At 44.1% G+C, this 25,893-nt stretch overlaps 1 protein-coding gene across 1 annotated transcript in view; it reads right to left on the bottom strand.

Moving 5' to 3' along the window:
* Positions 1–417: 417 nt before the first annotated feature.
* LOC140186466 (gypsy retrotransposon integrase-like protein 1) overlaps positions 418–25,893 on the bottom strand; it is a 35,373-nt gene continuing 9,897 nt past the window's right edge. The window contains exons 2-8 of the mRNA XM_072240766.1: positions 22,161–22,354; positions 19,866–19,977; positions 19,648–19,786; positions 15,638–15,692; positions 9,640–9,897; positions 3,091–3,207; positions 418–636 (exon numbers count right to left, since the gene is read on the bottom strand). Of these exons, the coding sequence (XP_072096867.1) occupies positions 439–636; positions 3,091–3,207; positions 9,640–9,897; positions 15,638–15,692; positions 19,648–19,786; positions 19,866–19,977; positions 22,161–22,354 (1,073 nt within the window). The 3' untranslated portion in view covers positions 418–438. The remainder of the gene's footprint in view (positions 637–3,090; positions 3,208–9,639; positions 9,898–15,637; positions 15,693–19,647; positions 19,787–19,865; positions 19,978–22,160; positions 22,355–25,893) is intronic.

The raw sequence follows: 25,893 nt of genomic DNA, 5'->3' as shown, positions 1-25,893 counted from the left end.
GGGTGTTGAGAGTGTTGGACACCCGCCCCCGGGTGTTGAGACTGTTGGACATCTGCCCCCGGGTGTTGAGACTGTTGGACACCCGCCCCCGGGTGTTGAGAGTGTTGGACACCCGCCCCCGGGTGTTGAGAGTGTTGGACATCCGCCCCCGGGTGTTGAGAGTGTTGGACACCTGTCCCCGGGTGTTGAGACTGTTGGACACCTATCTCCTGGTGTTGAGACTGTTGGACACCTGTCCCCTGGTGGAGAGTGTTGGACACCTGCCCCCAGGTGTTGAGAGTGTTGGATACCTGTTCCCAGGTACTTGTCTTGGTGCTGGCTCCTTGACCCACAGATAGGGCTTTGCATTGCCATTTTCAATCCACTTCCTAGGACAATATCTCCAGAAAAAATTCTCCTCAATCCCGTAAATAATTTATATGACATTGAAAAGCAGCTTCACACCATCCCACCACCCACAGTGTGCTCGGAGGACAAAGTTGCTTCGGTTTGAGAAGAAAGAAAGTGACTTTTCTTCAGTTTTTTGGTGTTTCCAGGAAACGCTTCACCTCCCATGGTAAAATGGATCTCCTTCCTGGCTTTCCTCTTGGCATGCTTTTTCTCACGCTTATGAGCTGCAGCCAGGTTGGCAAGCACCTACACAAAGGGAAAAGAAATTATTGGCAGAACTCCTGGCTTTCATTCACCTCATTCAATATAACACCACTCATCAGCACCACAAGTTAAGCTTATGAAAGCCTCCAAAGTCAATTTCACAACAAGATCCTGGCTCTGTTCAGCAGATTTTGCTGTGTGCAGATTTGGAGATGGAGATGCTTCACACAGTCACCCTGCCAAAGCTTTCAAAGTGACTTACTCACTTACTTTAGTGATCTATCTTTACAAACCTTCCAAGCCAATGAGCTGTGGTGCCCAGAAACCCATCTGTTTAACCTTAACCTAATCACAGGACAATTTACACCGACCAATTAATCTACTAAGTGGTACCTCTTCGGAACGTGGGAGGAAACCCGAGCACCCGGAGGAAACCCACGCACTCATGGGAGAGTGTACAAACTCCTTGCAGACGGTATCAGAACTGAACTCCAAACTCCAACATTCCCAGCTGTAATAACATCAAGCTAACCACTATGCTACTGTGGCACCCCAAGAGAATGGGAATTAACCTCATACTCTGGAGAAATGAAAAATGTACCTGAGAGACAGTAGTTCGAAACAAGGGTCATGTGTAATGCCCAACAAAAAGCTACCATCAGATTTTGACCAGATTGTTGGGATATTTAAGGTAGGTACATTGCTGAAGGATCAGAAATTGAAGGTTATGGAGAACTGCCACTTTGCAACTTAGATCAGCCAAGATCATATTAAATAGTGTAGTAACATCATGAAGGATCTCACCCACCCTGCTCATGGACTCTCATCAGGGAAGGAGGCTACGTAGCATCCACACCAGGGCTACCAGACTCAAAAACAGTTACTTTCCCCGAGCAGTAAAGCTGATCAACATCTCCACCCACTAACCCGAACCCTTTACATACCCAGCCACCACTACTTTATCATTTCCTGTCAGAGCCACCTTATTTACAGACATTCTTGTGCTTATTGTCACCTTATGGACATACAATCAATCTATATATACAAACCATCTTTATTATATTTATTGTGTGAAAAATTGTGGAATATTGGTAGCTCAGGTTGGCTATTTGGAAGTTTGGTTGATTGCTGAGCTTGGCAAAAAGTTTGCAGACGTTTTGGTTGTAAACAAGAAGCCATCATCTGGCTGTCGTCTGGTTGAAATAGTGTCTTGCTTCGTCTTCATGAGCTGATACTAGCGAGAGTGGGTCATGCTTCTGCTGGACGACAGCCAGAGTCTTGACTCAAACAAGAACAAGAAAAGAACGAGAATTTCTTGAAGCTTCATTCTCTACAGAAGGATGCATCGACATAGATCTGGTATATGAATGTTTACGGAGAAAAGAGAAGTAACAATGTCAACAATCAAAGAATCGCCAGTAATCTTGGATCTGGATAGCAAAGCAAATACTTCCATGGGCCTCCCTCAAAGCTAGGCAATCGGAATCTTCCACTGCTAAACTGTTCACAGTGCTTTGAACCATCTAATCAGATCCCAATGTCTTAAAAATATCCATTCGGACCCTAAAGGAGTATCTAAGCCAGCATTCTGAGGAAACAACACCCTCAACTGTGCACTAATGACGGCTTTTCAATTGGAGCCAAAAACGTTTGCAAACATTTTGCCAAGCTCAGCAATCAACCAAACTTTCAAACATTTATTGTGTTTTTTTAAAAAATTATTATTTTTTATCTTTAGGGAGGTGGGGTGGAGATACGTCTCTACCAAAGAAGGTGTAAGGTGCTCATTCCCTCCGCTAGCCTGAAGGGCAACTTTGGGCAAGGTGTAGCATCTGATTAGTCCCCCGATCAGGGTCATGTGAAGCCATGGCAGCAAGTGGTGGATGGTCGTTTGAGCAGCTGATGTGTATCACAAGCCCTAGTTATGCAACAACTGATGCCAGGCAGACAACCTGTGAAGAGTACTGACGTGCCTGTTCCGTTTTTGTTTGTTGTTTGTGCGGGGAGGAGGGATTTGAGGGGTTGATGATCATGCTGTTGTTCTTCTCTTGCTCAGTTTCAAGACTATCTGGAGAAGAAGAATTTCAGAGTTGTATACTTTGTTAATAAATGAACCTTTGAACCTTTAATAGCTGGGGTCATCCACACTACCCAGAAGGAAGCACTGGCAAATCACTTCTGTAGAAACAATTGCCAAGAACAATCATGGTCATGGATAAGACCACTATCGCCCACATCATACGACATGGCATGTAAAGATGATGATGATGTTCTTCATGTTATTGTGTTTGTTTGATGCTGCATCAGATACAGAGTAACAATTATTTCGTTCTCCCTTACACTTGTGTACTGGAACAGACATTAGACAATGTTGTATCTTAGGGACAAGTGGCCTTGTCAAGCTTTCCTCCAATTTTCTTGTGTCATTATGTTCAAACTGACATGTTCTGTGCATCGCAGAGCTGGATGAGTAGCTAAGATTATTTTGACACATACCATTTCTTTAACTGTATTTTGTTGCTCGGCCATGGAACTTGTGAACTTGTTGATACTTTCCGCTTTGATGGCACAGTTATCTTGCAGTCTGTACTCACGTGCAATTTCAAACTCTCCCTGAAATACAGTTAGTTATACTTTTAGAATATTTTCTCCATATTTAATGTAAACCTTTAAACACTAGAGCACAAGTTTGATCCCTCCAACTCCTTCAGTATTTTGATCGTTTCCTTCCCTGCCTTGTAAGCCTTGCCCCCTCCTGAAGCTCAGCTCCCAGCCTTGAATACATTGAATGATCCAGACTTGATGGGAAGACACTACAGAGATTCTTAGTTACCAGTGAAGAAATTCTTCTCAAATGGCAGATTTTTAAATTTGAAATGGTTTCTCCATTCAGTTTTAGATCTGTCCTCTCCAACAGAAACATATTCACAGTACCTACCCTTAGAAACCTCTTCAGACCTCATCTCAATAAAACACCAGGTGTCAGTCTGTCGACTACGATCTTAAATGGCAAGGTGACAAACCAGCATTCCCTCTGCCCCCCCCCCCCAACAAACTAGTTATTCAAGGTTCATTTTCATTCAACTATACATGAGCAGAATCAGGCCATTTAACCCATCAAGTCTGCTCCACTGTTTCATCATGGCTAATCCATTTTCCCTCTCAGCCCCAATCTCCTGCCTTCTTCCTGTATCCCTTCATGCCCTGACTTATTAAGAATCTACCAATCTGCCTTAAATATACCCTAAGACTTGGCCTCCACAGCTGCCTGTGGCAAAGAATTCTACAGATCCACCACTCTCTGGCTAAAGAAATTCCTCCTCATCTCAGTTCTAAATGGACACCCCTTTATTCTAAGACTATGTCCTCTGGTCTTAAGTCTCCCCCACCATAGGAAACATCCTCTCCACATTCACAAAATCAAGACCTTTCAACATTCAACAGGTATCAATTAGGTCACCCCCCCCCACCCCCAATTCTTCTGAATTCCAGTGAGTACAGGCCCAGAGCCATCAAACGCTCTTCATATGACAAGCCAATCAATCCTGGAATCATTTTCATGAACTTCCTTTGAATTCTCTCCAATGTCAGCATATTCTTTCTAAGATAAGGGCCCAAAACTGCTCTCAGTACTCCAAGTGTGGCCTCACAGTGCTTTATAAAGGCTCAACATTACATCCTTGCTTTTATATTCTAGTCCTCTTGAAATGAATGCTAACATCTCATTTGCCTTCCTCACCCCCAATCCAACCTGTGAATTAACTTTTAGGGAATCCTGCACGTAGACTCCCATGTCCCTTTGTTGAATTTTCTCTCTATTTAGAAAATAGTCTACCTTTTTATTTCTTCTACCAAAGTGCACTACCTTACAGTTCCTGACACGGAGGACACGGCATCTCCTCTCCCGGGCAACTACAACAGGCAACCGCGCAGCCTGAGGCCCTAGCTCTCGCCGCAACAAAGGTCAACACAGCTCTCCTGCCACCCTGTTATATCAAGCCTACTTCAATCCTTGTACTCCAACCCACTCTGCAATTAAGGACAAGCTCTTTGCTCTCTTCATTATTTGCTACATCCAGTATTCTCCATTCATCACACCAACTAAATGCTGCTCTGCTCAAAGTTCAAAGTAAATTTTATTATCAAAGTACATATATGTCACCATATACAACCGAGATTCATTTTTCTGTGGGCATACTCAGCAAATCTATAGAATAGTAACTATAACGAAAGATCAACCAGAGTGCAGATGACAACAAACCATGCAAATGAAAATATAAATAAATAGCAATAAATAATGCGAGATCATGAGATAAAGAGTTTTTAAAGTGAGATCATTGGTTGTGGGAACATCTCAATGGATGGGCAAGTGAGTGTAGTTTTCCCCTTTTGTTCAAGAGCCTGATGGTAACTGTTCTTGAACCTGGTGGTGCGAGTCCTGAGGCTCCTGTACCTTCTACCTGATGGCAGCAGCAAGAAAAGACCATGACCTGGGTGGTGAGGGTCTCTGATAATGGGTATTGCTTTCCTATGAGTGTTTCATGTAGGTGGTGCAGACAGCCTTACTTGTGATGTAATGGGCAGTATCCATTACTTTTTGTAGGATTTTCCATTCAAGGGCTTTGGTGTTTCTATACCAGGCTGTGATGCAGCCAGTCAATACACATCTATAGAAGTTAGCCACAGTTTCAGATTACATGCCGAATCTCCACAGACTCCTCAGCAGTTCTTTGTTGATTCCATTCCCCACACTATCTGACCATTTTTCAGCCACTGACTCCAGATTTGTACTCTCCTCACAACTTGCTTTGTCACTGTTGGCCAGAAAGAATGACAATCTACAGATCAGTGAATTCCAATGAATCAAGGACAGTGGAAGCAGACAGACTGATTGTCTTGCTGCATGCTTGGGGATGGAGGCTGCCATTTTGTGAGCTTGACATGCTGGGCTTGATCAATGGTTTAAAGAAGACACAATGATACTTCGGGTAATCTGCTGGACTGGAGATAATTTCCAAATAAGAAGTTATTTGTGAGATGTTCTTTAGTTGGCTATAACACGCAGGTTTGTGAATGTCGGGGCTGATGCCTGCCTGAAGTAATTCGAGCTCATTGCTGATTGAGAGCAAATTATCAACTGTCCCTTGATGGGAAGAGGGCAACAAATTGATGCTGGCTTGGAGCAGAGCCAATAACAAGGTGTTAAAGGACAGACACGTGACCTGTGGCCAACGACACTGGAATACGATATTTGGATAGATAAGGAATTGATATAAAAGTGGATGCTTCCTGTGTGCTGGTAGCGGTAAATTCGAAGAATAACCATCGCAGGTACAAGCGTGAGCAACCCTGTGTGAAACACATGGTGAGTGAATCGGGACCATGAGGAACACCTGGCCAGTGTAAACTCCTTTGTCCGGGTAATACTTCTGCTATCCTTTGACTATTCAGGAGAGTCAGGGATACCTAGTGAGTGTGCACAACAAGGCATTTAGTGTGTGAATTCACGAACATGTTAGTTTAAACAAAGGTACTCGTCAGTAAATACAGATCTCTCTGTGCCTCACTAATCATCGTTATAAGTTGTATTTTTTTTATAACACCATCCCTTTTGTATCTTCAACAAATTTGCACGTTTCACCTAAGTCATGATTACGGGTTGTAGGGAGCGAAGGCCCCAGAACTCATCTCCATGGCAACCCTGTTACAGCTTGCCCACTTTTTTCCTCAATGAATCCTTTTCTAGTACAGTAACCATTTACGTGGCACGTCAAATGTCTTTTGGGAAAACCAGTTCATTCTAACCACAAAGGCATTTGATTAGACTCTGCCTCATGTGTCATAATGCTCTGTAATTACTTCCTTGATTATGTATTCCAACAATTTTCCCAACAGCTAAACATCAGACTACCGACCTGGAATTCTCCATTTCTCTTCTTGTGTAACATTTATATGAAATACATCAATAAGAAACACGGTCACAGCACCAATCATCAGGGACCCCCACCATACCCCCATCAGGACACACTCTCTTCTCGCTGCTGCCATCAGGAGGGAGGTACAGGAGCCTCAGGACTCTCACCACCAGGTTCAGGAACAGTTATTACCCCTCAACCATCAGGCTCCTGAACCAAAGGGGATAACTTCTCTCGCCCCATCATTGAAATTTCCCCACACCCAATGGACTCACTTTCAAAGACTCGTCATCTCATGTTCTCAATATTTATTGCTAATTTATTTATTATCATTATTTTATCTTTTTGTTCAGCACACAGTTTGAGTCTTCTGCACTCTGGTTGAATGGCCAAGTTGGGCAGTCTTTCAGTGATTCTGTAATGGTTATTATTCTGTAGAGTTACTGAGTATGCCCAAAAGAAAACTAATCTCAGATGACATATATGTACTTCAATAATAAATTTACTTTGAACTTTGAAAATTTACTAACTAATTTTGTAAAGTAGCACTAGTTCCCAGAAATTGCTTATTGTCTGGGAAGAGAATGGATTGAATTAGTTTTGCACAATGCTAAAGCCTGGCAGCATTCACAAGGATGGGTTAATAAATTCAAAACTCAGTTGACTAAGTTAATAAGCACCATGGAAACAAACCAGTGAGTGGAAGCCGTTTGCGGGTCTACTCAAGCCTCCTCTCAGTACAGGGAAATACGTCAATTTTGTATTGCATTGTTACAATACAGGGATCCAATTATAGCAACATTACATTAAGGCAACAATTACTCTATATCTCTTAAATGGAAATGAGTGCAGTGGGGAATCAAAAGAAACTATTAAACAGGTAAGGACTAAATTTATATCACAATGGGCCAGAAACTCATGAAGGATCTCACCCGCCCCACTCGTAGACTGCTTGTCCCACTCCCATCAGTGAGGAGGCTACATAGCATCCATGCCAGGACCACCAGACTCAAAAACAGTTACTTTCTCCAAGCAGTGAGGCTGAACAACACCTCCACCGACTTGCACACCCATCTACACCCCCAACCATCACTACTTGATCATTTCTTGTCAGTCACCTTACGTACAGTCACTCTTTGATGGCAGTGCGGTAGCATAGTGGTCAGCACAACGCTTTACAGTACAGACGACCCGGGTTCGATTCCCGGCGCTGCCTGTAAGGAGTTTGTACGTTCTCCCCGTGACCGTGTGGGTTTCCTCCCGCAGTCCAAAGATGTACTGGTTGGTAGGTTAATTGATCGTTGTAAGTTGTCCCGTGATTAGGTTAGAATTAAATCGGGGGGTTGCTGGGCAGCGTGGATTGAAAGGCCGGAAGGGCCTATTCCTCACGTATTCCAAAAACACAATAAACTCCTGTGCTTAGTGTCACTTCATGGACACACAATCCATGTTTATAAACTATCTGATGTACTTATATTTATTGTGTTTTTTATTATTATCATGTTTCCTTTTTCTTGGGTTGCATCGGATCTGGAGTAACAATTATTTTGTTCTCTTTTACAGATGTGTACTGCAAATGACATTGAACAATCCTGAATTGCCCAAAATACTCTGCTGAATGGATTTTTTCTTACTCTGATGAAATCCAAGAGTTCAAAAACATCCCTTTTAAACAAAAGACTGTAATCAGTCAGATGAGACACGACAACATTTAAACCACTTGGCTTTAAAGATTATTTTTGGGTTAGGATTTATAACAGAAAAACTAATTGAAGCAGATGCCAGAGGCAGTGGGCTTGCAGGCTGGCCCCTGCCTTTGGAGCTGCCCTCTGGTGTTTGCTCGGTGGAGGACAAGCTGGATTGCACTCATCCCCTTTTCTTATTCTATTTTGTGTGATCTTGATCGGGGCAGACTGGCTCTGCGGCCACCGAATGACACAGCGGTAAACTGAACTGACCTGAGCTACACTGAACGTCGCTGAACTGACCCCAGCTACACTGAAGGTTACTGAACTGACCTGAGCTACAGTGAACATTACTGCTTTCTCAAGGACTCAGTGGTTCGATGTTTAATATTCTGTATCTTATTCACTCACTTTTGCCGTTTGCACAATTTGTCCATTTTTTGTGCTGGGTGTTGGATATTTTCTTTGAATGAGCTACGTGGCATTTCTTAGTTTTGTGGCTGTCTGTGGGAAGACAAATCTCAGGGTTGTTTACTGCATACATACTTTGATAATAAAAGTACTTTGAATCTGCACCTGCACTAGTAAGTGATGATCGGACTGCTGTGGGCTGTTCTTGCCTACAACATCCCTTGTACCATCGATCTACAGGACAGGGTACTCAGGGACTTGGGGTATTTTTTTTGCGTGACTGTTTGGTGATTCCAATTGTAATTATGTGTGCTATATGTGCCCTGTGCTGTGCGTGACTGTTGGTGCACCTTGGCCCCGGAGTAATGCTGTTTTGTTTGGTTGTAAGTGACAGTTAAACTTGAACCTGATTGTATCCACTGCTTTATCAGGCCGGACTTCGCACTGGGAAGAGTGTGCACCCACCTCCCCAATGTCTGCATCACAGGCTCTGATAGCAACGTCCAATTTAACCCCATACCTGAAACTACCCCACCACATTAAAATTCACATTATTTATTTATTGAGATACAGCACGGAGTAGCCCTTCAAGCTGCACTGCCCAGCTACCCCTGATTTAACCGAGTTTAATCACTGGACAATTTACAATGACCGATTAACCTACCTACCGGTAAGTCTCTGAACTGTAGGAGGAGGCCAGAGCACCCGGAGGAACCCCACACATTCCATGGGGGGGGGGGGGGGGGGCGAGAGAACATACAGACACATTACAGATGACGCCAGAATTCAACTCCGAACTCCAACGTATCAATCTGTAATAGGGTCGCACTAACCAATATGCTACCGTGCACCCATTATGTATAATAGTGAAGCAGGAAAGCCAGAGAACATCTTTAAGAGTAGAGCTCAGGGGTTTAACATTTAACATGAGTCAAGAACTTCTACCAGAACTTTTGGGGGGAGTGTAGCAACCAAAGATGTGTGACAATACTACAAGTAAATGATTCATGGCAGCTAAGGCCAGCGGACCTTACCTTGGACGATAATCGTGCTTCTCGGTTGTACAGCAGGAAAAAAGGTGTGAACTTGGTACTTGAATTTACTGACGTCCGAAATTCAAAGAGGATTGGGTCTAAGCAGATGTCCCAGTCCTTCAGCTTGGAGTTCACTGTGTTCCTAATGGCTGTCTTCAGTACCTCACTGGTTCTGTCATCGAGGCCTGTGTACTGCAGGTGTTCAGCAGGAGTCACTTTGTCGTGAATATTCCAACATTCACGCAAGTTTTTGTTCACCTGTAGCAGACAGATGAGAACTCAGAAGTGGGTAGTCTTCAGCATGACACAATTCAGGGATACAAAAATGTTTGGATACTTCAACAACAATGTTGTACTGTGATATACCACAACTGCTTCATGAGAAACCAGGCGTAAGCAGTGTTTCTCACTTCTCCACCAGCTGGGAACATTAACATTAAATTGAGGAGAGTCCTAATGAATTTCTACAGATTTACCGTGGACAGCGTTCTAACAGGCTGCATCAGTGTCTGATACGGAGGGGCCACTGCACAGGACTGGAAGAAACTGCAAAAAGTTGTAAGCTCAGTCAGCTTTATCGTGGGCACCAGCCTCCCCAGCATTGAGGACATCTTCAAAAGGCGATGCCCCAAAAAGGACCCCCATCACCCAGGACATGCCCTCTTCTCATTGCTACCATCAAGGAGGAGGTACAGGAGTCTGAAGACACACACTCAACAATTCAGGAACAACTTCTTCAAAGATGTATATACCCTTTTGCACTATATATATCTTATTGTAATTTATAGATATAATAAAGTTTGCAGATGCTGGATATCCAGAGCAACACATACAGAATGCTGGAGGAACTCAGCAGGTCAGGCAGCAACTATGGAGAGGAATAGAAAGTCAACATTTCGGGCCGAGACTCTTCATCAGGACTGAGGTGGGGGAAGACTCCAGAATAAAAAGATGTGGGGAGGGGTGGTTCCTTAAGGTTGTTATAGCTGAGAGTGGTAATGGGGACAAGCTCCCACTACCTATTAAATGCGCCTCAAATAGCCTCTGACAACCAAATCTAGCTCCTGGCCTTCACACATGGCTTAGCTACTAAGCCCAGCGGAACTGCTTCTACTGACAGGAGAAGGGGCAAAGCTGGGTTACTGGCGCCTTAAAACCAGTCGCTTCGGGCAGATGGGGCTCGTCAGCCGTGGTTGGCAGCTCTTCTCTTTAAAAGGAAAGTTCTGATCTCAAACCTTCGCTGCCTTGTGACTATACCCACTCATGGGGAAGGTTTCTGGAGTAAATCCTGGAGGGAAAAATCTGGAGCTGGAGTCCCTAAGGCAGTCCTACATTGAGTTCAATGCTGACTGGCAACTCCTGCGACACTGTACTGGTCTCGGCCGTTCCACTGGGTCCATCAGCAGCATGGAGTGGGCGAGCCTATTACATGGGCAACAGCCTGCTCTCCATATTGTACTGCCCAGGATTGCGTATCTAGACAGCTAGGACACAACATCCATGGTCGACCCTGACCGACGGAGGCCTCAGACGGGGAGGGGCAGGAGGCTGGCTGGAAGGTGATAGGTGAAGCCAAGGGGGTGGTAAAGGTAAAGGGTTGGAGAGGAAGGAATCTAATAGGAGAGGAGAGTGAACCATAGGAGAAAGGGAAGGGGGAAGGTGATAAGCAGGTGAGAAGTAAGGGGCCAGAGGGGGGAATAGAAGAAGAGGAAGGGCAGGGAGAAAGTTTTTTTATTGGAAGTAGAAATCAATAGTAATGCCATCTGGTAGGAGGCTACCAAGGCAGAAAATATAGATAGGTAGTTACAGCTCCTGTGTCCTGCACCAGATATGAGTGACAGTCAGGGAGGAGAAAGGGATGAAGGAGCTAATGCAGAGTACCCCTGTGGCGAACTCCCTCAAGAACAGGTATATCACTTTGGATACTGTTGGGGAGGAGGTGGAGGAATGACCTAACAGGGGAAAGTTACAGTGGTCAGGTCTTTGGCACTGAGTCTGTCTCTGTGACTCAGAAGGGAAGATTGGGGGGGGGGGGGGAGGAGAAGAGGCATGCTGTGATGATGGGGTTTCATTAGGAGAATGGACAGAAGGTTCTGTGGGCGAGAACGAGATTCCCGGATGGTATGTTGCCTCCGGGTGCCAGGGTATGGGATATCTCGGATCGAGTCCTCGGCATTCTTAAGCGGGAGGATGAACAGCCTGAAGTTGTGGTCCATGTACGTACCAGTGATATGGGTAGGACAAGTGACGAGGTTCTGCATAGGGAGTTCAGGTAGTTAGGTGCCAAGTTAAAGGGTAGGACCTCCAGGGTTGTGATCTCAGGATTGCTACCCATGCCACGTGCTAGTTAGGGCAGAACTAGGAAGACGAAACAGTTTAATACATGGTCAAAGAGCAGGAGTAGGAAGGAGGGCACCTGAACTGGAGGAGGACTAATATCCTAATTGGCAGTTTTGTTAATACTGCACGGTAGGGTTTAAACTAGAGTTGCAGGAGATGGTAACCAGAGTGCGAGAACAGCTCGTGGAGAGGTTGTGGAGGCAAATGTTGGCAAGACCTCAGACAAAGCTAAGAATCAAAAAGGTTGAGCATGGCATGACTAGTGTCCTGAGCTGCCTATATTTCAATTCATGAAGTATCGTAGGAAAGGTGGATAACAGCGCTGAAAATGAGGTAGCTGGCTTACAAGCAGAGGGAATGTGTAGTGAGGAGAGGTGGTTGATAGGGCAAAATTGCAGTCAACAGGAAAAGGCAGACAAAATCGCATAGGATGAATATAGGACTGAAGGTGTTATATTTGAATGTGCACAGTATATGGAATAAGATAAATGAACTTGCAGCACAGTTACAGATTGGCAGGTATGATGTTGTAGACATCACTGAATCATGGCTGAACGAAGATAATAGCTGGGAGCTTAACGTCTAAGGATACACATCGTATCAAGAGGACAGGCAGATAGGCAGAGGGGGCGGCGTTGCAATTAATAAAAACATGAAATCAAATCATTAGAAAGAGGTGACATTGGGTCGGAAGATGTTGAATCACTGTGTATAGAGGTAAGGAACTGCAAGGATAAAAAGACACTGATGGGAGCTGCACTCTAAACAGCAGCAAGGACGTGGCCTACAAATTACAATGGCAGATAGAAAATGCATGCTAAATGGGCAATGTTACAACAGTCATGGGGGACTTCAATACGTAGGTAGATTGTGAAAATCAGGTTGGTGGGGAATTTCTGAAGTGCCTACAGGGTGGCTTTTTACAGCAGCTTGTTGATCAGCCCACTAAGGGACTAGCTTTTCTGGGTTGGGTGTTGTGCAATGAACCAGAATTGACTAAAGAGCTTAAGGTAAGAGAACCTTTAAGGGCAAGTGATCATAATATGAATGAATTCACCCTGAAATTTAAGAAGGAGAAACTGAAGTCAGATGTATCATTATTACAGTGGAGTACTGGGAATTACAGAAGTATGACAGAGGAGTTGTCCAGAATTGATTAGAAAAGAACACTGGCAGGGATGATGGCAGAGCAGCAATGGCTGGAATTTCTCGAAGCAATTCCGAAGGCACAGGGTATATACATTCCAAAGAGGAAGAAGTATTTTAAAGGAAAGATGACACAACTGTGGCTAACAAGAGAAGTCAAAGCCAATACAAAAGTCAAAGAGAGGGCATATAATACAGCAAACATTTGTTGGAAGTTAGAAGATTAGGAAGCTTTTAAAACCCAATAGAAGGCAACTAAAAAGTTTCTTCAGATACATAAAGAGTAAAAGAAAGGCGAAAGTGGATATCAAACCGCTGGAAAACTATGTTGGAGAGGTAGTTATGGGATACAAGGAACTGAATAAGTATTTTGCATCAATCTTCACTGTGGAAGACATAACTAGAGAGAAGGTTCCTGGGAAACCAAAAGGTATGAAGGTAGACGGAAGTCATGTGGACTAGATGGTATACACCCCAGAGTTCGAAAAGAGGTGGCTGAAGAGATCTTGGAGGCATTAGTAATGATCTTTTGAGAATCACTAGATTTGGGTATGGTTCTGGAAGACAGGAAAATTACAAATGTCACTCCACTCTTCAAGGGAGAGAGGCAGAATAAAGGAAACTATAGGCCAGTTAGTCTGACCTCAGTGGTTGGAAAGATGTTGGAGTCGATCGTTAAAGGTTGTGATTTTGGAGTACTTGGAGGAATTCAAGGCAAAATCTCGCCTGACAGATCTGTTGGAATTCTTTGAAGAATTACAACATGATAGGCAAAGGAGAATTGGTTGATGGTGTGGACTTGAATTTTCAGAAGGCCTTGACAAGGTCCACACATGAGTCTGCTTAACAAGCTTAAAGCTCATGGTATTACAGGAGAGATACAGGCATGGAGAAAGCAGTGGCTGATTGGCAGGAGGCAAAGAGTGTGAGTAAAGGCAGCCTATTCCTAGTTGGCTGCTGGTGACTAGTGACCTGTGTTGGGACTGATTTTTTTACGTTATATGTCAATGATTTGGATGATGGAATTGATGGCTTTGTTGCAAAGTTTGCAGACAATATGAAGATAGGTGGAGGGGCAGGTAATTTTGAGGAAATAGGCCGACAGAAGAACTTAGACAGATTAGAAGGGGTAAAGAAATGGCAGATTGAATACAGTGTAGGTCACACACTTTGGTAGAAGAAATACAAGGGTAGACTATGGTCTAGAGGGAGAGAAAATACAAAAATCTGAAGCATAAAGGGACTTGGAGTGCTTGTGCAGGATTCCCTGGAGGTTAACGTGCAGATTGAGTCTGTGGCGAGGAAGGCAAATGCAATGTTACCATGTGCTTCAAGAGGACTAGAATACAAAAGCAAGGGTGTAATGTTGAGACTTTATAAAGCACTGGTGAGGTCTCACCTGGAGTATTGTGAGCAGTTGTGGAATTCATTGGCATGGGCAGCTGTAGAGATCAAGTCATTGGGTATATTTAAGGCAGAGGTTGATAGATTCTTGATTAGCCAAGAAGAGATACAGGGAGAAGGCAGGAGACTGGGGCAGCCCGGATAAGTGGATCAGCCAATGATGAAATAGCAGAGCAGACTCGATGGGCCAAATGGTCTAATTCTGCTCCAATATGTTATGTTCTTATATTTCTTTTCACTGTACATTACAATATCCATGTGCAATAAGCCCTTCCAACATATATGTACCCAATCTGTTCAGGTTAATTGGTCCATTGGTTAATCAGGGCAGCTGCTTATTTGGGACAGGTGACTGTTGTTGAAGAGTTTATAACTGGCATCAGTTACGTGCACTTTGCTTAGAGCGAACAACTTTTAAATAGCGTCAGTTATGAGTGTTTGTGTTTGAAAAGTGGAGATTTTTGTCACTGATAGTTGGCGAGAAATAGGCAGTAAGACAATTCAGAACTGTTTTGCTCACTGAGGTTTCAAGCATTTAAGCTTGGAGATGCTAGATACGGCTGGGAGTGAAAATGAAATGATTTCAGTATTTCAACAAGTTAGGAACTATAAAGAACGTTAAGATATTGACAATCATCTTGAATGTTAAAATGATAATGAAGATTTGGAAAATGCAATCGTCGAAAGCATTGTATGAAGGCAATCCATTATCTGCACTAGAAGTCTGGGCTGATTTTAGTCACTTACAGCCAATCAAAAGAACACAGCAGCATACACTGGATGTATTCCTCTCTCAATAACCATTAGGAACTAATAAACAGTTTTATAGTACTGTAGTAGTATTGGTAGTGTTTTCATTTGTTCTGTATTTCATTTAAACACTTAACTTGTTACTCAGTTAAACAGTAGTTTGTCTTTTTTATACCTTTTTAACTAATTCCATGAAACTTCGGCTAATTGGCCAGCGGCTTAATTGGGCCAAAATGTACTGGTCCTGATGTGTCCCAAAGAACTAATATCTATCTTGTATACATTTACGGCAGGTGTATGCTCTCATACACATGCACACATTCTCTCACACCACTGAAGAGCTCAAAATGTCTGTTACCTCATCACAAAATATTCTGCTTTCCTTGGAGAATGTCTCTTTTGAAGCCCCAAACCTGTGTCAAATAAATAACATTAATGAAGGAAAAAACAGAATGATGCAGATTCTGCGAAAAAGCACCACTTAATGCAAATCTTCGCAATTACTGTCCATCATTGCCAACGAGGAATGGCATATCAAATGGTGCACACTGATGCAGACTGCTAATGCTATTCATTTGTGAAAAGGTCTTGTGGTAAATCCGACAAACACCCTTCAGGGTGCAAGACGGAGAGGCTAAAAATATACAGCCACTGACATCATCTGCACTGCAACCAGTTGATTAAAAATTCCACTGACAACTTGCCCGCCCCAGCAAACTGCTCCCTAAGCTCCACGGAATCGAATAATATACGCTAGAATTTTCACAGCCTGCTACTCCAGGACGAGGGTATACAACTGCTTCAGCCTGTTCCACTTTTCAGTGAGATTTTGGCTAATCACCATTTTCAACTCTATATTACGATAGTAGATGACTTTGAGCCTGTACTCGCTGGAGTTCAGTCAACATGGCCTGGTTTGGGAACACCAGTGCCTTTGAACAGAAAATCCTACAGAAGGTAGTAGATTCAGCCCAAGCTGTAACATTGCCAGTCAGCACACTTTCCACCACACATAAGACCATAAGATATAGAAGCAGAAGTAGGCCATTTGGCCCATCGAGTCTGCTCCACCATTCAATCATGGGCTGATCCAATTCTTCCAGTCATCCCCACTCCCCTGCCTTTACCCCATACCCTTTGATGCCCTGGCTAATCAGCAATCTATCTATCTCTGACTTAAATACACCCAATGTCTTGCCTCCACAGCTGCTCATGGCAACAAATTCCACAGATTTACCACCCTCTGACTGAAGTAATTTCTCTGCATCTCTGTTCTAAATGGACGTCCTTCAATCCTTAAGTCGTGCCCTCTTGTCCTAGAATCCCCTACCATGGGAAACAACTTTGCCATATCTAATCTGTTCAGGCCTTTTAACATTCAGAATGTTTCTATGAGATCCCCCCCCCCCCCCATTCTCCTGAACTCCAGGGAATACAGCCCAAGATCTGCCAGATGTTCCTCATACGGTAACCCTTTCATTCCTGGAATCATTCTTGTGAATCTTCTCTGAACCCTCTCCAATGTCAGTATATCCTTTCTAAAACAAGGAGCCCAAAACTGCATGGTCTCACGAGTGCCTTACACATCACATCCCTGCTCTTATGTTCTCCATCTCTAGAAATGAATGCCAATATTGCATTCACTTTCTTCACGACCGACTCAACCTGGAGGTTAACCTTTAGGGTATCCTGCACAAGGACTCCCAAGTCCCTTTGCATCTCTGCATTTTGACTTTTCTCCCTATCTAAATAATAGTCTGCCCATTTATTTTTTCCACCAAAGTGCATGACTATACACTTTCCAACATTGTATTTCATTCACCACTTCTTTGCCCATTCCCCTAAACTATCTAAAACTCTCTGCAGGCTCTCTGCTTCCTCAACACTACCCGCTCCTCCACCTATCTTTGTATCATCGGCAAATTTAGCCACAACTCCATTAATACTGTTGTCCAGATCACTGACATACATCATAAAAAGCAGCGGTGCCAACACCAGCCCCTGTGGAACTCCACTGGTAACTGGCAGCCAGCCAGAATAGGATCCCTTTATTCCCACTCTCTGTTTTCTGCTGATCAGCCAATGCTCCACTCATGCTAGTAACTTCCCTGTAATTTCATGGGCTCTTATCTTGCTAAGCAGCCTCATGTGTGGCACCTTGTCAAAGGCTTGCTAAAAATCCAAGTACACCACATCTATAGAAGTTTGTCAAAGTTATCGATGACATGCTGAATCTCCGCAGACTCCTGAGGAAATAGAGGCGCTGTTGCGCTTTCTTTAAAATTATATTTATATGATGGGTCCAGGACAGGTCCTCTGAGGTAGCGATACCCAGGAATTTAGAGTTTCTGATCCTCCGATGATTGTTGGATCATGGACCTCTGGTTTCCCTCTCCTGAAGTCAGTAATCTGTTCCTTGGTCTTATTGACATTGAGTGGAGAGGTTGTTGTTATTTACACCACTCAGTGAAATTTTCGATTTCCCTCCTGTATGCTGGTTCATCACCTCCTTTGACACAGCCTTCAACAGTGGTATCATCAGCAAACTTGCAAATGGTGATGAACTTAGCCACACAGTCATAGGTGTAAAGTGAGTGGAGCAGTGGACTAGCTACACATCCCTGCTGTGCTCCTGTGCTGATGGAGATGGCAGAGGAGATGTTTTTGCCAGTCTGAACTGACTGGGGTCTACAAGTGAGGAAATCCGGGATCCAGTTGCATAAAGGGTTATTGAGGCCCAGGTCTTGGAGCTTACTGCTTAGTTTAGAAGGGATGATGGTGTTAAATACTGAGCTGTAATCAATAAAGAGCATCCAGATGTATGGTGGGCGTCCTTGATGATGGATGCTGCTTTCCTGTGACAGCACTCCTCGTCAATATGCTCAGTGGTAGGGAGGTCTTTATCTGCAATGGACTAGGCCCTATCCATTATTTTTTAAATCCGCTTTTCAGTTCAAAGGCGCTGGTCTTTCCATAGGATACACTAGAGACTGCTAAGGATGCCAAGTAAGGTACTGTGTAAAAGTCTCAGGCACATAAATATAGCCTAAGGCCTTTGCACAGTACTGTAAGAATGTTATGTTTTGCACTGTACTGCCAAGGTTACGTCTCTACCAAAGGAGAAGCAAGGCGCTCCTTCTCTCCGCTAGCCTGCAGGTCACCCGTGGGCAAGGTGTGGCACCAGCTTAGCCCCCAATCAGGGTCACATGAAGCCACGGGAGCAGGTGGTGGATGGTCGTATGAGAGGACGGTGCATATCGACCACTGACACCAGGCAGACAATCTCTGAAGAGTATTGATAGTCTTCTTCAGTGCCCAGAAGGCGGCACTGGTAAACCATTTCTGTAGAAAAATTTGTCAGTAACAATTATGGTCACAGAAAGACCATGATCACCCACATCATACACCGCACTTAATCAACGAACAAACTGTATTGCTGCCACAAAAAAAAAACCGAACTTCATCACATGTGAGTGGATGGGCGGATTGAGAGTGGGAAGGAAGCAGGGAGAAGGGAATTATGGTTGGGAAAAGGGAAAGAGAGCAGAAAGCACCAGAGAGAGATTCTGTAATGATCAATAATCCAATTGTTTAGAATCAAATGACCTTGCCTGGTCTCTTATGGCTGGGTGGGTCTGCACCTGTGCCGTGCCACTCTCCCATGCTGATAGTCCTCTGCCACCTCTGCCACATGCATCCTGCTCCACCCTCGCCATTCCCAACACCCTTTGCCCCTGCCAGGTTTATACACTCACTCTCTGCTCCACGTTGACAAATACAGTACTGTACAACAGTCTTAGGCACCCTAGCTCTACATATGTGCCTAAGACTTCTGCACAGTACTGTACAATGCCTATAAAAAGTATTTCCCCCCCCCCCCCGAAGTGTTCATGTTTTATTGTTTTACAACACTGAATCGCAGTGAATTTAATTTGGCTTTTTTTGAAGAGAAAAGTGCAGCGTCCAGATGTGCAAAGCTGATAGAGACCTATCCTCACAGACCCAAGGCTGTAATCGCTGCCAAAGATGCATCAACTATTACTGACTTGAAGGGGGTGAATACTTATGCAATCAATTATTTTACGTTTTATATTTGCAATAATTTAGATCACTTTGTAGAGATCTGTTTTTACTTTGACACAAAAGAGTCTTTTTCTGTTGATCAAAAAAGCCAAATTAAATCCACTGTGATTCAATATTGTAAAACAATAAAACATGAGAACTTCCAAGGCTGGGTGAATACTTTTTATAGGCTCTATATGTATATGTCAGCCCCAGTACTTGCACCTGGGCCTCAGGTTTGAACAGGATCTCTCAAGAGCAAAGACTTGTTCCTACTGACACCAGCTGAAATTCTGAAGTACCCACCTGTAAAAGGTAGCAGCCAAGCCCCCAGCTACAGACAAGGCATCCCTTTTCTGTATTGGAATTGCTTCAACCCACTTGGTAAAATAGTCTGTGACTATCAGTACATAGGTATTGCCGCGGACCGTCTCCGGGAAAGGACCTGTGCCAACAGAAAGTCAATCAGATATGATGCAAAGAAACATGAGAAAAGCAGTTTATGACAGAGTACCTTGCCTTACCAGTGCACTCAAGGCCAAGAATTTCCCACGGTCTTGTCACTTTCAACGGTTGAAATTTGCGAGAGACGTTCTTGTAGTGTTCTGCACGCTGGCAGGTATCACACATCTTAATCTATAGCCCCAAAGAAGTGAGAAACATTCTCATTACAAAATCAGTTTTTGGTCAACTGTCACTCAAACAGAACTACTGAAGATAAGATAAAAACAGCAGTTTCAAACATTTTTTTTATGCTGGAGCCCCTACCATTTACTGAGAGGTCTGTGGATCCAAGGTTGGCAACCACTGTTCTAACCTATGAAGGTTGTGACCCACTGAGAGATGGGGAGAAGCTGGGACTGTTCTCCTTAACCAAAAAGGCTCGGGGAGATTCAGTACTTACATTCAGAACTGTGAGAGGGTTTGATGAGTAAGTGGGAGGAAGTGTGTTAGAGTTTTTTTTGGGGGGGGGGGTACAGCACATATAACAAATAACTTCAGCAACTGACTTCAACCACCAGTCTTCAGATTCAAATATTAGCTGTGGATTAAATCTAAAATGCAACTCTGAACAATGGGTTCCAAAGAACCGTGAACCAAGTTAATTGGAAGACATTACAGTTATTGGAAGACCAGACAATGCTGATTTAAATCTGTTATTTGTGCGAATTGGGTTTCTGTGTGTAGGTGCGACAAGGTAGGTGTGAGAGTGGTGTATAGTTCAGAGGAAGCATTATAAATATGGAATTGTCCTGAATTTTTCTTTGATCTTTAGCGTATAAGATGTCATGTAGTGTTGGGTCTGGCAGGCCTTTTTCCCGGAAAGGGGTCTCAATACAAAACCTAGGCGTCTCATTTCATAGAACACAGAGATTCTTTGGATCTACCAGTACTTCTCCCTGGTAACTCTGATCACACGATAACAAAGTGGGAGGAGGCTGAGTGACAGGAGGTTTGAGGGAAAAGGAGATATCAGAAGAGCAGAGGGCAGAGAGTAATGTTACTTTCGGTGCAGCAAGCTTTGATGATATGGAACACATTCCTCAAAAATTCACTAAGAACTTTCAGATTCAACATTCGGGATTGTTTAATATCGTTTCCTGCACACAAGTGTAAATGAGAACAAAATAATTGTTACTCCGGATCTGATGCAGCACCAAAAATCACACACACACGCACACACAGAAAGATAAAGAACACAATAATAATAAAAAAACATGATAAATGTAAATACGTAAGATATGGGTGGTGGGGTGCAGTATGTCTCTACCAAAGGGGGTATAAGGGTGCTCCTTCCCTCCACTACCCGGTAGGTCGCTCTTGGGCAAGGGGTAGCAGACAACCTCTGGAGCATTGATAATGGCTGGAGTCACCTGTCTTGTAAAGTCACTGCCCAGAAGGCGGCAATGGCAAACCACTTCTGTAGAAAAATTTGTCAAGACCATGATTGTCCACTTCACATGACATGGCACATCATGATAATGACATAAGACATGCAACATATATAAATGTTTGGAAATGATAAAGTATTGGTGATTGGGGGTGTGGAGGGCTGGGTTAGTGGGTGGAGGTGTTGATCAGCCTTACTGCTTGGGGAAAGTCACTGTTTTTGAGTCTGGTGGTCCTTGTGTGGATGGAATGTAGCCTCCTCCCTTTGTGGGACGAAGAGTCCATAAGCAGGGTGGGTGGGATCCTTCATGATGTTACTCACAGTTCAAAAGTTTAAAGTAAATTTATTATCAAGTACATACATGTCACCATATAGAACCCTGAGATTGATTTTCTTGCAGGCAATCACAGTAAATACAATAGAATCAATGAAAGACTATACACAACTGTACAGACAAACAACCAATGCGCAAGACAACAAACTGTGCAACTACAAAAAGAGAGAAAAAAGGAAATAATAATAACAAGTAAATAATAAATATCGAGAACAAGAGATGAACTGTCCTTGAAAGTGAGTCCATAGGCTGTGGGAACAGTTCAGCAATGGGTGGGTGAAGTTGAATGAAGTTATCCCCTCTGGTTCAACAGCCTGATGGCTAAGGATTAATAACTGTTCTTTAACCTGGTGGTGTCAGTCCTGAGGTGCCTGTACCTCCTCTTTGATTGTTGTGGGCTAATAGTTGGCCCTTTTCCAGCAGCTTGGAAGGGAGATGGGTGCATGCCTATGAGTGGGGAAGTGGAACAAACTAAGGAACACTTTCAAAGGGCCACACAGGCTATGTCCCAATGACTTCATATTTCAACACACCATTTAATGAAGCTAATCTTAATGTAAACAAAAGCAGCCATTTGTGACCTATTTTCCTTACCCAATCTACAACATCCTTTACTATTCCCAACCAATAATATCGGCTTTGGATTCTGTGTACGGTTTTCTTTTGGCCCAAGTGACAGCCGACGTCAGAAAAGTGACATTCCAGGAAGATTTGCCGTCGCCTCTCCCGATCCACCACCACTTCTCTCTTCTCGTCCTTCTTTGGCCCCACATAGTATAAACAGCCACCTGAAAATAAATATCACACGTTATACCAATGCGCCAGCACCAAGATTGAGAAAAATTAAATTGCAAGACACTTCACGACAAAATGGGGAAACTGAGTCTCCTTGCTGAGGGCTGAATTAATATTAACATCCTGCAACTCTGCCATGGACTGTGAAAGCAGGAGGGTTGTGCATGGGGCTAGCAACCCCATCCTGTAAAAACCAGAGCTATAGAAATGCCAACCATAGCTCCAAAGACCTCATCCCTGGGAGAAGGAGGAAACACCAAGAAGTTGGGCTACACCTGGGGACACCTTGAGAGACAGGCCCGCGGCCTATGCCCCAGTAGGGGTGAGGGGCTTAGGAAATCCTCAACAACAGACACAAAATGCTGGACGGAGGACAAGCTAAAGGTGATAGGTGAAGTCAGGTGGATGGAAAAAGTAAAGGACTGGAGAAGAAGGAATCTGATAGGAGGGGAGAGTGGACCACAGGAGAAAGGAGGAGGGACCCAGGGTGAGGTGATAGGCAGATGAGGAGGAGAGGTAAGAGGGAGGGAAAATAAAACATTACTGGAAGGAGAAATCGATATTCATGCCATCAGGTTGGAGGCCACCCAGATGGAATACAAGGTGTTGCTCCTCCATCCTGAGAGTGGCCTCATCTTGGCACAAGAGGAAGCCATGGACTGACATGTTGGGACGGGAATGGGAATCAGAATTAAAATGTTTGGCTCCCAGGAAGTTCCACTTTTGGTGGATGTAGCAGAGGTGCTTAATGAAATAGTCCCCCAATTTACGTCAGGTCTCAATAATATAGAGGAGGCCACATTATGAGCACGGTACACAATAGACAACTCCAGCAGATTCGCGTGAAGCGTTCCCTCACCTGGAAGGGCCGTATGGGGCCCTGAATGGAGGTGAGGGAGAGGGAGGAGGTGATTGGGCAGGTGTAGCATTTCTGTTGCTTGCAGGGATAAATGCTGGGAGGGAGATTAGTGGGGAAGGACGGATGGACAAGGGAATCATGGTAGCAGCGATCCTTATGGAAAGCAGAGAGTGGCAGGGAGGTAAAGATGTACTTGGTGGTAAGAGTCCTGGCAAAGGTGGCAAAGGTTGCAGAGAACGATGTGTTGGATGCAGAGACTCAGCAGGTGTTGTTCAAGGACAAGAGGAAACTCTGTCAATGTGGTGCAAAGACGGGGTGAGCATGGATCTCTGGGAAATGGAGGAGATGCGGATGAGGGCAGCATCTGACGATGAAGGAAGGAAAACTCTAACCAGCGCAGACCAACCAGCCTGAGCAGGGACCAAAGCAGACTGGCCAGCCTGAAGGGGGACTGGCGCAGAACAGCTAGCCAGAACGGTGGCCGGTGCATTTCAACCATATACCTTCAAATGAAACAACATTCCTCATTGTACAACACAGGACATAAAACTCAAACACATAAAGGAATATTACCAGAAATAAATTAACAAATAATAAGGTGCATTTACAACACAAGTTAAAAAGTAAACAGTATAATGCTACCAATGCTTCATATGTGATGAGACCTGGGTAGTGGCAGGGAGTTCAGTAGTCTCATGGTCTGGGGTAAGAAGCTGTCTCCCATCCTAACAACACACACAAAATGCTGGAAGAATTCAGCAGGTCAGGCAGCATCTATGGAAATAGATAGACAGACTATATTTCAGGCCGAGACCCTTCTTCAAGAACTAACAGCCCATTCTAACAGTTCTTGTCCTAATACTACAGTACCTCTTGCCTGATAATAGGAGGTCAAAGAGATTGTTGGATGGTTGGGAGAGATCATCAGCAATGCCCTGTGTACACAGCGCCCCTAGTAAGTATCTCAGATGGGAGGAAGAGAGATCCTCTCAGCAGTCCTCACAATCCTTTGTAGGGTCTTGCAACTCATCACCATTGTCCAGACCCTGGGACTCAACACCTCCCTTTCAAATGGATCCTTGGCTTCCTGGCCAATCGATCACAGTCAGTATGGATGGGCAGCAACAGTTTCGCCATTCTAAACACTGGTGCTCCACGAGGCTTTGTCCTCAGCCGCCTACTCTAGTCCCTGTGCATTCAACACTGCGTAGTCAGATTCTCCTTGAACTTCCCCCTACTCTAGTCCCTGTGCATTCAACACTGCGTAGTCAGATTCTCCTTGAACTTCCCCCTACTCTAGTCCCTGTGCATTCAACAATGTGTGGCCAGATTCTCCTCGAACTTCCCCCTACTCTAGTCCCAGAAGATATCACCGTAGTGGGCCATATCTCAAATAACGATGAATCAAAGTACAGGAAGGAGATAGAGAGCTTAGTGGGCTGGTGTCATGACAACTTCTACCTCTGTGTCAACAAAAGAGCTGGTCGTAGACTTCAGGAAGGAGGTTGGTACACATCCTGCTGTCTACATCAACAGTAGACAGGACCTTTGAGGTTGAGAGGGTTGAGAGCTTCCAAGTTCCCAAACTGTGAACATCACCAACAATCCGTCCTGGTCCAACCACATTGATGTCATGGCCAAGAAAGCTCACCGATGTCCCTATTTTGTCAGGAGGCTACAGAAATTCAGGACGTCCCTGTCTGCTCTTTGCACTTTTTTATTGATGCATCGCAGAAAGCTTTCATAATGGCTTATTACGGGAACTGCTCTGTCCATGACTGCAAGAAACTACAGAGAGCTGTGGACAAAGCTCAGCATATCACAGAAGCCAGCCTCCCCTCTGTGGACTGTCTCCACTTCAGTAAAGCAGCCAGCAGAAACAAAGACCCCATCCACCTCGGACGCTCTCTTTCTGTCCCTCTCCCATCAGGCAGAAGATACAAAAGCCTGAAAACACATCCCACCAGGCTCAAGAACAGCTTCTACTCTGCTGTTATCAGATCCTTGAATGAACCTCTTGTATCATAAGATGGACTCTTGGCCTCACAGTCTACCTCGTTATGATCTTGCACTTTATGGAAACTCTTACAATTTATTGTGTGTTGTTAGTGTTTTACATTGTTCTACCTCAATGCACTGTGTAATGGTCTGATCTGTATGAACAGTGTGCAAGACAAGCTTTTCACGGTATCTCGGTACACATGACAATAATAAACCGATTTCAATACATGTGGGGACTTGGAGGAACAGAGAGGCTTCACCTTCACTAATTGGATCATTTCTTAGGGTTTGGGGAGGAGAAGGAAATCAGAAGTCCATGAGCCAGTTCTCATCGGAGGATCAGAAGTGGAGAGGGTCAGCAACTTGAAATTCCTCAGCACTAACATTGTGGAAGGACCTGTCCTGGGCCCAGCATGCAAGAGCAATTATGAAGAAAGCAAGGCAGTGCCTGTACTTCCTTAGGAGTTTGTGAAGATCTGGCATGACAGCTAAAATATTGACAAGGTTTTATAAATGTGCAGTGGAGAGTATATTGCTGGCTGCAACACAGGCTGGTATGGAAACACCAAAGCTCTTGAATGGAAAATCTTTAAAAAAATTTAGTGGATATGGCCCAGTCCATCATGGGTAAAGCCCTCCCAACATTGAGCACATCTACACAAAATGCTGTCG

This window comes from Mobula birostris, chromosome 22, assembly GCF_030028105.1.
Source record: "Mobula birostris isolate sMobBir1 chromosome 22, sMobBir1.hap1, whole genome shotgun sequence".
Taxonomy (NCBI): Eukaryota; Metazoa; Chordata; class Chondrichthyes; order Myliobatiformes; family Myliobatidae; genus Mobula; species Mobula birostris.
This window is presented reverse-complemented; position numbering and strand designations above follow the sequence as displayed.